A 13,686-nucleotide genomic window follows, 5' to 3' on the forward strand; every position below is an offset into this window, starting at 1 on the left:
AAAAAAAGGATCCTATTGACCCTAATGAAAGCGGGGGTGCTGGGGAGTAATAGGACTTCACCTAAAGTGTATCAGGGAGGAAGATGTTAAATTTCCCTTTCCTATTCATTGACACTTGAACAAAAATCATACTGCACTATCATTTCTTTTGATAAAAAAACCCTGTCTAATTATGACTTTAGCCTCACCACTGATTTGGTCATAAGTGTTCAATCTAGGTTGATGTTGGAATCTTATAGTCCTATTCAGGAAAGAGACAATGGGTCTTTTTTCCTTCTCACTCCCCTCCAACCTTTGCCTGCTGCACCCAAGCAACTGATATAACTCCCCCCATACACACACACACCTTTTTCTGAAATTCCCCCCCCCAAAAAAAATAACTGCCTTTCCAAGTAAAAATATACACAGATTGACAAGCAAGCATTAATCATACCACACGTTTATCTCTGAGTGGGTTACAGAAACTGTATGCTGCCATTTCATCTTCATTGACAAGACTCACCTACTGCTCTACAATTCTTCAAAATGCAGGACAACTATATTACTGATCAATACAAGGTGAAACCTTGACTAGCTACAAATCGAAGAAACAGTTTCTTGTTTGTTACCTATTCCCCTTGAGATTAACATGTCAAAAGGACAAAATGTAGAGTCATAGACCCACTGAAGCAGAGGTGTTATTGAGACCCTCAAAGCCCAATTTCGTATTCATTGAGAGAAGGGAGAAGATTCTTTGTTTCCCCATTTTTCTTCTTTAAATATTCCTACAGTATATATTACATAGAGGTCATATTCAATCCCATTTACTATAAACTGTTAAAATGAAAGTGATGAATATCTAGCACCTGTAGCCCCAAGTAACCCAAGGTTTTCTCATTTGGATTATGGCCTGTTCCCTCCCTCTTACTTGCCTTGCAATTAGGTTTGAACAATTAAGTATCCCAAATATAGAGAAACACCAATTTTAATTTCAAGATAAGAATTTTAATTTTAATTGGGGTTTTTACTTTTTTTTCAGGGATTGATGTAATTTTTTAAATTGTTTTTAACTTTTGTATTTCTTGTTTTAAATACCCTGTAAACCGCCCTGAGTCCTTCGGGAAAGGGCGGTATATAAATCTAATAAAATAAATAAATAAATTTACATACCTGAACTTATAGTTAGAAGAACTCTAATTTCAAATGATGTAAATAGGGCTTTGCTTTCTTTCCATTTCATATTATATGCACAATAACTCTTATTCAAATTCTGTAATTATTAAGGATTACATGTTGTAAGCTTATCCATAACTTTATCTTGTGATAAAAGAAAAAGACACAAAATGACAGCTAGTGTTATAATATTACATACAAGAACCCTATCCAGACTTATCTGGGAATTCACTGGAGTCAATATTACTAAGTAATTTCGCCAGCCTGCCCTCTTAAAAATGTAATAACAAGATATTTTTAGGGGAAAGAAGAACAATCATAGATATTGAATATTTTATTTCAATAAATAGTTCATCTATGTTAGTGTTTCTGAAACCATCAACTATTATAAAGAAATTTTCTCTCAAATCATTTTTATTTCATTCACCATATAAGCATTTCTAATATACATTTCAAAGATTGTTATTATCAACATCCTATTGTAAAGCTTTTTTGGAGATGCTAGAAATTCTAAACCTCAAAAATGTATTGTTATAAAATAACAGTGCAACTTATTTTCTAATGGAAAGGAGAGCTTAGAATAATTTTTCAAATGAGATACAGTATATAAATACAGCACAACAGTCAAATGAATCCTGAAGTGGTATGGAAATCAGTGACTAATATTCCCTATTTTTCAACATTTACTGTAATTCTTCTAATATGGGGAGAAAATGAAAAGATATGAAGAGTGAAATTTCATTATCCATAATTTCTTTTAGGTTACTATACTGAGTCAATAAGAATTAAAATATTAGAAGCATTGCCTCTATCCATAAGCCTTGCATGAATCTTTGAAGGATTAAATAACAACAGCATAAATTTCACCTCTAAATGTTTATACTGACCCAGAAGGCCAATACATGATGTGTGTTTGTGATTTTATTAAATTTTGTTCTATAAAATTTAGTATTTCATACAATAGTAGAAGCAAACATAAAAGTAAACAAAATAAAAGTAAAAAAGGAATCAGAGCAAGTGACTAAATAAAAAAAGATAGAAGAATGAAGAATATGTGTAAAGGATCGGCTTCCAATCTTCTCAATAGCAATTACAAAATATTTACCTTCTACCCTCTCTCTTGAAGGTTATAGCATAATTCCTTTCTTCCCATATCTTCCCTTTCTAATCATCAATTCCATCAATCACCAGTTCATATTTTTCCAGTTTTCAGCAAAAAGGCCATAAAGAGTTTCTGTCACTCATAATTGTCTTCTCCCTAATCAAACAAATAAGTTTTGCCATTTCTGTAAATTCATCATATTCACTAACCATTCCCCTATCATGGACATTTCAGAATCTTTCCATCTTTGTACATATAGTAATCTTGCTGCAGTTACCATGCACGAAAATGATCTTCCACAAGTTTTTCTCCAGTTGACTATCCATAGATCCCAACAGACTGTTTTTGACATGTTGGCACAAGATAAACAATTACAAAGTTTCTTAAAAGGGAATAGCATAATCGGTATGTACAGTATGTGGCATACTGTAGCCATTTGCAATCCAGTACACTCCAGATACAGTACATGTAATATATGGAATTCCAAGCCAGCAAGGTTGTTTCTTTAATTCAAGGCAGAGGCAGATGGCAGTATTAAAATGCTATCCATCAGTCCTTGAACCACCAGAAAAGTATATTGTCATAACATTGGTGGGAGGAAAGTGCCTACAGCCACCCCCTCAGCTACTATAATGAAACATGCAATAACATATGCATGGAAAAAGCTTTGTTGGGAGCAGAGAGAAAACATTGCTTTAAAACTAGAAAAACTGGAGGCAACTTTAAGCTGCCTCAGATGTAGGCTAGGGGTAAGATGAAGGCAGTATCATGAAGATATGTCAAAACTATTATTGGGGCAGGTTCATTTAAGGTGATATGAGAATGGGCTGTTTTTGAACTAATTAGTTGTGTATCAACCGATAGTTATAGGGTGCAATTATTACAAGCCCACTGCAAGAATTTGTGAGGAAGCAGACATATATCACACCAATTTAACACTTTCTGTCTTCTAAGTAACGTTTCTGATGCACTACATTTGTAGCAGCAGGTGCCAAACAGGGAATCACTTAATAAGAATGATTGTGCATGATAATTATTTCAAAAGGCTTTGCATTATATTAAGAGAAGGTCCCCGAAATTCTGTGCCAAAATGGTTCCAGTGGTTTATATAGTTAAATAACTTGTAAAGGGCATTGCGTTTCTCAAAACCTGGAGCCTTAGGGATTTTACTGTGATATGCAGAGAAGAAAGAGCTACTAAATCCCCCAAACATCATAGCAATTGCAAGTTCAAATTCTGAATGACCATAGAAACAAGATGGGTCAAAGATGATTGGTCCATAGTCATCTTCAGCTACATTTCCTGACCACAGGTCACCATGAACAAGTGCAGGGATTATTTCCAAGCTATGAAACATTTCTGGAATCTTTGGCTGTAAAAAAAAATATCGGAAAAATAGATAGCTTAAAGACTTGGCAAAGAAAATTTTTTACTGTGGAAACTACAAGGCAAATATCAGAATATACAGTACATACAGATTATAAAAGTTCTTTTTTATTTTTTAAACCTAGTTTTACAAACTAGATATTATTACAAATTGTGTCACTTTTTCTGGCAACATTGGGCTTCTCATGATGACTTAACCTAATAAGGTGAAATAGGGGACAACGTTTATAATCGCTTTTTTTATTATTATTTTAATTCCATTTATATCCCGCCCTTCTCCAAAGACTCAGGGCGGCTTACAAGCTTAGCAGTAGCCTTCATTCTATGTATATGCCTGCTTATTAGGGCTTTCACAAATTCACACACACCCCAAGCAGCATTATTACAAAGTCAGCTTAATTGCCCCTAAGAATCTGGGTCCTCATTTTACCTACCTCGGAAGGATGGAAGGCTGAGTCAACCTTGAGCCTGGTGGGATGCAAACCTGCACTAATTGCAGGCAGCTGGTGTTACTTAAGGAGGCATTAGCCCACTGCTCCACCAAGGCTCTTTTGAGTATCTTTTTCTGATTTCAGAATGATTTTAGATCACAGGCTATTGAGAGACAGAGATAGAGAAAAAGGCAGAGAGAGAATGAGCAAGAGATTAAATCAGATTTTTTTAAAAAATGCAAATAATATCAAAGTTAGTATAGTTATAGGAAATGCAGCTCCATATTATGAATGGAATAGGATCATTAGGTAAAGAAGGCAGGGGGGATTGAAGAACTAAAAGGAAACTGATACTAGGTTCAAACATAAAATTTCACTATTGTTACATTAAACCAAGGGTGTCAAACTGCTGGCCCATGGGCCACTCACATCACGCAAAAGCCACGCCCACCCCACTGCCAGCAATGGCAAAACTGTCCCGATACGTTGCGCGACATCATGTGACATTGCAAGTTTGACATGTCTGCATTAAACCATCACTAACTGACTGATTTTATATAATACTTCATTCCATCAAGTTTTATATTTCTCAAAGACTGAATTTCACAAACAAGCCACATAATGGCTTAGGGCAGTGTGATCTCAAACAAACAAACAAATAAATAAATAAAACTATAAATTGGTCTTTTTTCTTGGGAAGAAAAACTCATAGCTGTAATAAATGCTGGTAGAATGATTACAAAGCCAGAAATTGTCACTTGGATTTTAGCCTCTGAAGAGGCAAGTACTCTGACATTTTCTGCTGCTTTAATCTAGTAATATTCTAACATTTTCTTCCTACCTTTAGCTGTTCCCACAACTCTCTTGCTTTTCTGTCTCCATAATCTCTTTCTATTAAATCCATTTGGGCTTGGAGGCGGTGTTGAATAAAAAAAGTAGGCCAGTCATTTTGCCACTCATTTACCTGCAAAATAAAACTAGTGCAAAAATGATGCTATGAATTTATCAACTACAGCATAAGATCACTTTCTTTAAACATTTGATTTTTGTGGCAATTGCAAACTTCCAGCCACAATGTTCCTTAGCAAAACATGAATACAAAAACTCTATACTCTGTTTACACACACACACAAAATTGTATGGTCAGTTAAGATGCTAGAAGTAATGTTTGACTTTAGATGCCAGTCACATAATGAAATGATTGTAACTAAGAAAAGACTTACTCCCTTTCTTCCTTACACCTGCCAGGTATAAAAATACCTAAATAATTTAACTTAAGTTCAGTAGTCTAGAAAGAGATGATAGCTTTATAATTAACACTCTACATCTTACATTATATATTTTGTTCAGAGAACTTACCTGAGTTATATTGCCACAGCAGGTGACCACATGAAATCCAAATTTATCCACATAATTAGGTTCTGTCTGGCTTACTCCTAACAAAATAAACTAACAAAAGTAAGACTGCAAACAGGAAAATAGAAACATTATTTTCTCTACTTATTGAGCAACTCATAAATGAATCCTACTGAGTTCCATTATCAAGGAATAGTTTCATACTGCAGCCCTATAGAATACAGATATCCTCACTTCCAACCACTTGTTCAGCGACTGGCCCAAAATTACGACAGCACTAAAAATGGAGACTTATGACCAGGCCTCTAAGTTGCAGCTTTCATGATGTCCCTGCATTCATGAGATCAGCCACTTTGGGCACTTGGAAACTGGCACACATGGACAAAAGTTGCAACATCCTGTGGTAATGTGATCGCCATTTGTGACTTCACAGCCCGCTTCTAACAAGTACGTTAATGGGGAAGCTGGCAGGAAGTTGCAAATCAAGGTCATGTGACATTGTGCTTAACACACAGTGATTCGCTTAATGACCATGCAGGAACTAATGAACTGATGTCATAAGGCAGCTGCAGTCATGTGAGGTGTCATGACCACATCACTTAGCAACAGAGTTGCTAGTCTCAACTGTAGATGGTAAATGACTACTGAAGGGTCCTTGATGCCTCTGAGTTTGGGTCTTTTTTTGCAGACATTTCATTATCCAAACTAAGTAATATCATCAGTTCTAGAACTAGCAGCTAGCACTGTCGATAGTTTGGGTAATGAAACATCTGCAAGAAAACAAACAAAGCTCAGAGAGTACCATGGACCCCTCATTTCAATTCTGAGCTACAAATACAAGTAGTGAGAACTACTTAGACAGTGCAAGAATTGAAATTCTTGGAGTTAAATACTATAAAATACATTGGATGTATGCCTGATTGGGCATCCAGATTTGTTTTGCATATATACTTTTTCAGAACCAATAATAATGTCCATTTTCTGATACAAGAGAAGCAAATAGCAATATTATAAAGAATAATTGTTTATACAAAAAAGGAAAGTGAGGCATGTTAATTGCTTATATATTAGTACCATGAGTTCTAATAATTGCATCAGCTTCCATCTAAAGTTGTGTTCCAAACCTGCTAATTATAAGTAACTCCTAGTTCATAACAACTATACTGTACCAATTGTTTGTTCTTTTTTTCTTAGTTTTTCTCCATTTTCTTTATTGTAAAGGTGAAGATCTGCCATTTGTTCTCCAAGTTTTGCTGAGTATCTAGAAGGAGAAGAAACAAACCCCAATATTATGGACCATGTGGTTTCAAATCAGCCTGAAAAGAGATTTTATACATATGCATGCACACACATATATAATTTAGAAAATAATTACTGTATCTGCACATGTATGGGAATAGGGTGGTATACAAATCCAATAAAATAAATAAAATAAATAAATCTTAAACTATGGTTACCATATCAACAGTTTATTAAATTAATCCAATTGCCCAATTTCACATAATTCAGTGAGGCACAACTTGCCAGTAACACTTTTCCTAAACATGGGTGTGAACCCAGCCAATAGGTTGTAAATTTCTTTTGAGAAATTATAAGATTTAACAATTCCAATATAATTGGACCTCTGCACAGTGATCTTTGACTCTCTCTCTATATATATATTTTTGTTAAAGAGCCATGTTTGTCAGATGATAATCTGAGAAAATGACTCACCATGATGAGTCCTAAATCTGGATATATTCTTTTTTATTTCTGACATCCCATTGTTTATCTCCCTTGTCTCCCTTCTTCCTCCCTTTACCCCAAGCTGGAAAAGGGACAAATTCCTTTAATCAGTTCACAAAAAATAACTGAAATGCCACTAAGAGGGCATGTTGCCCACATCTCCCTCATGAGAAATTTCTGTAGGTATTATATTCATCATGTTGGTTTCAAGGTAACTTTATCAAAATTTAAGATGAGCAATATCAGAAGAAAGCTCTTATACTGCTATGGTTGGCCTCTCCAAATGATTGTGTGTCCACACTAGAACAAAACATCACATTAACTATGATACGGACATATAAGAGTTAAAAGATGAAATGAACCATGGAATGTTTGAATGCCTCCACTTGGCCAATTCAGCCAAGACTAAGTAAATGCTCCAATCTTGACAGATACTGTATGTATGATTGTCATTGTACAGGGTTCATAGGTTGGCAAAGGGAAGCATTCCCTGCTGGTATAACTTCACTGAAATTCTATGGAATGTTATGGATCTGAGTTTGTTAACGTCCCAAAATAGGATTTTCCACACTATGTTCTGACCCATCACTACTGGAACTTGAAGTAAGGTCACATGGAAAGTTTTGGGTGGATGTGGCAGGAGATCAATCGGAATAACAAAATTGGAAAGGACCTTGGAGGTTTCCTAGGCTAACCCCCTGTTCAAGCAGGAAACTCTTATGATTTCAGACAAATTGTGGTCCAATCTCTTCTTACAAACCTCCAGTGTTGGAGCACCCACAACTTCTGGAGGCATGTCATTCCGCTGATTGTTCTAATTGTCAGAAAATTTCTCCTTAGTTCTAGGTTGGTTCTCTCTTTGATCAGTTTCCATCTATTGCTTCCTTTCCTACCTTCAGGTGCTTTGGAGAATAGGTTGATCCCCTCTTCTTTGTGGCAGCCCCTTAGATACTGGAACACTGCCATCATCTCACCCCTGATCTTTTTCACTAGACTAGCCATACCTAATTCCTACAACCATTCTTCATACACCTCCAGTCCCCTAATCATCAGCAATTAGTACAAGTTTAGTGTTATTACAAATGTTCTGTCCTTAGAGATTAGTCTCTTGATCAGGGGTTTCAGGACATTTAGTTTTCCACACACACCCTCCTCCAGGAAAATGAAAATCCTCATCCCTGAATTTATTTTGCTTCCAGTGAGACACTGTTTTGTGGTAATAACATATAGGGTCTTTTTCAGAACTGCCACTGTAAAAGAAAAGAAGAGGGATGGAGAACCAACATCCTAAAATGAAGCCTTTAACATACTTGTTGAGGCTCCTCATTTTTATGTACTCCATAGCAAATGCGGCTCCACTTCCAGGAAGATCCATCACTTTAATTGGCTGGGGAACTCGTATGGTGTTAGTTTTCTGAATTTCTCTCAAACTTGCCATTTCACCTTCAAACATAATCCTAGCCTGATCAGAAAGAAGAATATAATTTAATGAAAATTGGTTGCATGTTAGGATTTTGCAGGACAGAAAAAAGAGTTGTTCTTCTGATTTGTAAATAATTATACACCAAATATCCAGGAGCAGGTGAAGGAAACATTGCTCAGTAAACATGTCAGAAATAGGTGCCCATAGACCTGTTCTTTGGTACAAACCAGATGCTCTGTTCATTCTAGTTGTTTTAGATTCATCCAATTCACAAACATGAACAAAATAATCAGAGCATAGTGCTAAAGAAAGTTCCAGTCTCCAGAGCATCTTTATTTCAAAAAATGTCTTTGGTGCAAATAGGAATTCTTAGAAAATAAAAATGGTCGATAGCTGTAGCCCAGATTTTTTAAAAAAGAATTGGAAGTGTCCCACAAAAGAGGGACTAAATTACATTTTTAGAAAACCCTAAACCAGGGCTTTTTAACCAGTGGTACAGGTACCACCTGTGGTACATTGGCAACTGGCAGATGGTACGCGACCAAAAGTGGTAGCGGGGGAGGGGAATGGCAGCACCACACAAGCCTGAGAGACGGCTGGAGCTGCAGGGCTGTCAGGGCTCAGCAGAAGTGCCAGGATCAGCGCCAGGCTCCAGCTGGAGCTCGGTGCTAATCCTGGTGCTTCTGCTGAGCCCAGAAGTGCCGATCAGCTGGAATGTGCAGCATCTCCAGGGTCTTGTAATTTACATTCATATGCTTGGCAACTGATTCATATTTATGATGCTCATAGTGTCCCAGGGTCATGTGAAGTGATCAAAACCTGTTGCAACCACCCAGCAGACGGGGGGGGGGGGATAAAAAAACAAAATCTCCCACCTCACCTCCACAGAAATGCTCACAACAATGAAAACCTCAGACAGAAGGAAGAGCGCTGCCGGGCAAGCAGGCAGGTGTCTTGCTTGGCTGTGGCTTGGGGGGCACTTTTTTCAGTGCCATTATAACTTTGAACAGCCACTAAATGAACTGTTGTAAGTCAAGGACTACCTGTACTTCATCACTTTTTTCCTTTTTTTTTTGGTCATCAAGTTTTTGACACCTTGCTAGGCAACTGGTGGTACACAGATGTTGCCATATTCTAAAAGTGGTACAATGGGTGAAAAGGTTGAAAAGCCCTGCCCTAAACAACCTGGGACCCACTGGGTTTTTTCCACATATAATGTAGGTTTGTGATGCCCTCAAAACCCTCTTCTTTCTCAACTGACCCTTGAAACTGCTTGCCAATTTGCTGGAAGAAAGGGGAACAAAGCGAGCTAGAGACCAAGAGAAAACTGTGTTCAGGCTTGTTCCAAAAGTCTCTTCCCTCCAATGAGGAAGGATGTTCAGCTATCAGTCACAAATGCCCACGCCTCCCAAGTAGCCCTGTTCTTGCGGGCATTCAAGTCATTCCCTTGTTCTTTCCTCACCAGCCGTTAAAGAGATTTCAAATTTCAGCCTCAGGTCCAAAGCAACCAATGGCCACTCACCATCAGGCCTTGCTACCAGCCAATTAGACACAGGGGCCAGAGGAAGATGGAAAAGAGGGTAGGAGACAGGCCATCTTCCCTTGCACCATAGAGTTCATTGGTTTCTGGGAAACGCAGTTGGAAGGTGTGGTGCTAAAGTGGCCACAGGTTTGCCTAGTTTCAGTCTCATGGGAGTGGTAGATCTCAGATTTTGGGTGAATTCTATAAATTAGCCCATCCGAGGTACTTTGATTCAAAGAATGTTGCTCTGTGTTGTGCTGTTTAGCCCAACTGAAAGTTACAAACTATCAAACAGACACAAGATGGTAGTATATAGATGGGATGAGGGGCAATCCTGAATCTTCTCTGGCAGCATGTTCTTATTAATGCCTAATAAGCACATTCTTCATCTCTTCAAAGAATTATAAACTCATCTTAATAAAATAGTAGATATTTGCTAGCAGATAAATAAATTTGGATGTACTGGTTATCAACTAGAATGTCCTTTGCAATGGATATGAGCACATGCAAAGGTAAGTATATACTAATGAGAAGGAAGGACTCACTGGAGAAGAGCTGAATGCTGGGAAAGGTTGAGGGCAAGAGAAGAAGGGGACAACAGAGAATGAGGTGGCTGGATGGAGTCACTGAAGCAGTAGGCATGAGCCTAAATGGACTCCAGAAAATGGTAAAGGACAGGAAGGCCTGGAGGAACATTGTCCATGGGGTCGCGATACTTCGCAGCTAACGACAACAACATACTTATATTTAACCCACTAGGACTCTCAGTGACTTAACAGCACCATTAAAATGTGTAAAATCAGGATCAATTTCTTTTAAAAATCCAGATGCTAACAATACCATTATGAAAAATATAAAATGTATTTTTATATTTGCTTCATATAAAAATGATTTTTTTCAGAGAAAATAATTAGCATTTGAATTTTTGATTTTATTGGAATTTCTTTGATGGTGGTGAGCAGCTCACAGCATACGAGTTTATTTACGTATTTATGTAAATTCCCAGTACTGAAAGTGCTTTGAAAGGAGGACAGGCCAGCAGATAGATGCTTAGCTTGGTTTAATTGCATTAATTAATTGGCCAGCGAGACTCAGTGGGAGATTCCTTGAGGATTTAGAGCAGAAGAGCTAATTAGATAATTACTCCGAATTTCCGGGATTACTTCAGCTGATTTCACGAACAAGATATTGCTACCCACTCACCCACCCCAGACCCCTCCCCATACATATGCTGATCAAGCTGCGCAGAAAATATTACCGCCCCTTAACGGCATTCGCTTCACCCATCCTGCGTACCCTTATTGCAGGGGTCTTCAAACTCGGCCCTTTTATGACTCGTGGACTTCAACTCCCAGAATTCCTCAGCCAGGCATGCTGGCTGAGGAATTCTGGGATTTGAAGTCCACGAGTCATAAAAGGGCCGAGTTTGAAGACTCCTGCCCTTATTGCAAGGGGTAAAAACAAAAGGGAGCAAAGCAAACAGCTTGTGTCACAAGCTGCCGCTGCCGGCGGATTGCCCTCCTAGTCCCCAAGCCTTCCCAGCAGCGGTAATTTAGCAGCTAAACAGAGCTGTATCGTTAACCTGGGGCTTGTCGTGGCTTTTAACAAACACTCGTCCTCCGTCGGTTTCGTAGGCTTGTCCTTGACATATGTACCCTCCTCTTGAGCCACCCAAGAGCTTCACAACGGTGGCTTTCAGTTCGGATTTCAGCAGGTTTTCCATGCCGCCCGTCGTTTCAGGAGTCTTGCCTTCGGTCGCCAGGCCGCGTCGGTATTACGGCTCTTTCCTCCCTTTGCGGCCAAACGTAAACAGAAAAGCACGAAATCGAACACCGTAACTCTGCGGGGCCGGAGCGAGGCGGACCGGGGTGGGGATGGGATGGGGTGGGGGGGGAGAAGGACAGGGGAACTCGGTTAGTGGGCGTTATAGGACTGACGATCGCTATGCGAGATAGCGCGGTTTTCGTCCAAAGAAAAACAAGTGCCGTGGGCTTGAAAAGCAAGTGGAAAACAAACATTCTTGCAATAAAATGGGCTCTTGCACCACTATCGAGTGGACCGGGAGGGGGAGGGGGAGGTCGGTCTGAAAGTCCTCCGAGAGAGAGAGAGAGAGAGAGAGAGAGAGAGAGAGAGATCGATCATTCTGGTTCGCCAATGATGTTGATGGAGCTTCTCTAGCCCCTCCCCTTTTTATTTGGAATTAGATTACACGATAATGAAGCAGCTGGCTGCCAGGGGGCAAGCGCGCTTCAATTTAAAGTAGGGCGGAGGTTTTATCGTCAAGAGGGTTGCAGATGCGACTGTGATGTGAAAGATACCGGTTTTAGAGGTGGTCTCTGAAATTTCCTGCATCTATGACTCGTGAATGCCGAAGTTGGTTTTATTGACTGTCGAGTTGAAATATATTCCTTTTCAAAATTAGAAGCGTTGCGTTGTAGTTTATAGAATAATTCTACAAGCAGAGGCCCCCAAACTGGGCCTAGGTAGCTGGTGCTAGAGGTGGTACCTTGGAAGTATTGTAAGACTGCCCATTTATAATATACTGATGGTCAAGAATAGAGACCTGCCATGTACTACTAAGACCAGGCTGGGGAGCAAAAGGCATGAAAAGTCATCAGATATCTGCTCTCCTGGGTTTCTGTTCCTGCAAAATTGAGGAGTTGGGTACTTGTGTTAATTTGTGAGACTGAGATCATAGCAAGGGATGCTGCTTTGTGGAATTATGGACAAGTTGGGGCAACTTCTGGTTTAATGTTCACCAACCTGCCCAGCAGAAGTCCTTTGCAAACTCTTGAATGACATTTGGAAGCTGCTGTTGGACTTTTTGGAGTTTGGGGTGATTGCAATCTCCATGTCTTAGTGGAAGGATCCAGTGTAGCTTGTAAGTTCATACTTTCATGGTTACCAGAGCCTTTTGCAAGTTATTGCAGCTTCAACAAGCCCAGGTATGTTTCACTCTGTATATCACTCAGAGATGTAAGAGTGGGATACTTAACAAATATAGTAACACATATAAATACTTTGGATTTAATATGGCACTGAGGAGAACCAGTGTGGTTAAGTGATTAAAGGCAGTGGGATAGAAACTAGATACTGTGAATTCTAGTTCTGTTTAGGCACAAAGCTAACAGAGTGACTTTGGAAAACCACTTTTTCTTATTCTAGGATGCACTGGTACTCCAATAAAATAACTTCGAGAGGAATCTTGGCATCCTAATGGACAATACTTAAATATCAGCCAGTAGTGTGCTGCAGCTGCCAAAAAAACCAAGGCAATCCTAGGCTGCATTAACGGAAGGATAGAATCAAGATCACACAAAGTATTAGTACCAATATATAATGGCTTGGTAAGACCACGCTTGGAATATTGCATCCGGTTTGGGTCACCCTGATATAAAAAAGATGTTGAAACTCTAGAAAGAGAAGAGCAACAAAGATGATTAAGGGGCTGGAGGCTAAAACATATGAAGAATATTTGTAGGAATTGGTATGTCTAGTGAAAAGAAGGACTAGGGATGACACAATAGTGGTGTTCCAATATTTGAGGGGCTGCAACAGAGAACAGAGGGCCAACCTATTCCCCAAAGCA

The 13,686-nt window shown here is 38.9% G+C and overlaps 1 protein-coding gene across 4 annotated transcripts; it reads right to left on the reverse strand.

The window, feature by feature from the left end:
* Window positions 1-987: 987 nt before the first annotated feature.
* On the reverse strand, window positions 988-11,936 carry FN3K (fructosamine 3 kinase). 4 transcript variants are annotated; one of them, XR_014491417.1, is made up of 7 exons: window positions 11,680-11,936; window positions 8,463-8,614; window positions 6,597-6,688; window positions 5,431-5,507; window positions 4,913-5,035; window positions 2,464-3,626; window positions 1,172-1,249 (listed from the first exon to the last, which is right to left on the reverse strand). XR_014491417.1 is itself a non-coding variant. In XM_083354416.1 (6 exons), the coding sequence occupies exons 1-6, from the start codon at window positions 11,818-11,820 to the stop codon at window positions 3,288-3,290; spliced, it is 924 nt and encodes a 307-aa protein (XP_083210542.1). In that variant the 5' UTR covers window positions 11,821-11,936; the 3' UTR covers window positions 988-3,287. The 4 variants fall into 4 exon arrangements, 2 of the variants coding, with proteins under 2 accessions (XP_083210542.1, XP_083210543.1); XR_014491418.1 differs by having other exon boundaries at window positions 1,188-1,249; window positions 2,258-3,626; XM_083354416.1 differs by having other exon boundaries at window positions 988-3,626.
* Window positions 11,937-13,686: the final 1,750 nt, after the last annotated feature.

This window comes from Vipera ursinii, assembly GCF_947247035.1.
Source record: "Vipera ursinii genome assembly, chromosome: 2".
Lineage (NCBI taxonomy): Eukaryota > Metazoa > Chordata > Lepidosauria > Squamata > Viperidae > Vipera > Vipera ursinii.

What these genes read in the sequence shown, in the direction of transcription:
- FN3K (XM_083354416.1), bottom strand. Translation starts at nt 11,820, where the DNA reads ATGGAAAACCTGCTGAAATCCGAACTGAAAGCCACCGTTGTGAAGCTC. An exon ending in AAAGCCACGACAAGCCCCAG is followed by an intron (nt 8,615 to 11,679) that starts GTTAACGATACA and finishes CTTTCTGATCAG; the next exon opens with GCTAGGATTATGTTTGAAGG. An exon ending in GCTGTGGCAATATAACTCAG is followed by an intron (nt 5,036 to 5,430) that starts GTAAGTTCTCTG and finishes TTTATTTTGCAG; the next exon opens with GTAAATGAGTGGCAAAATGA.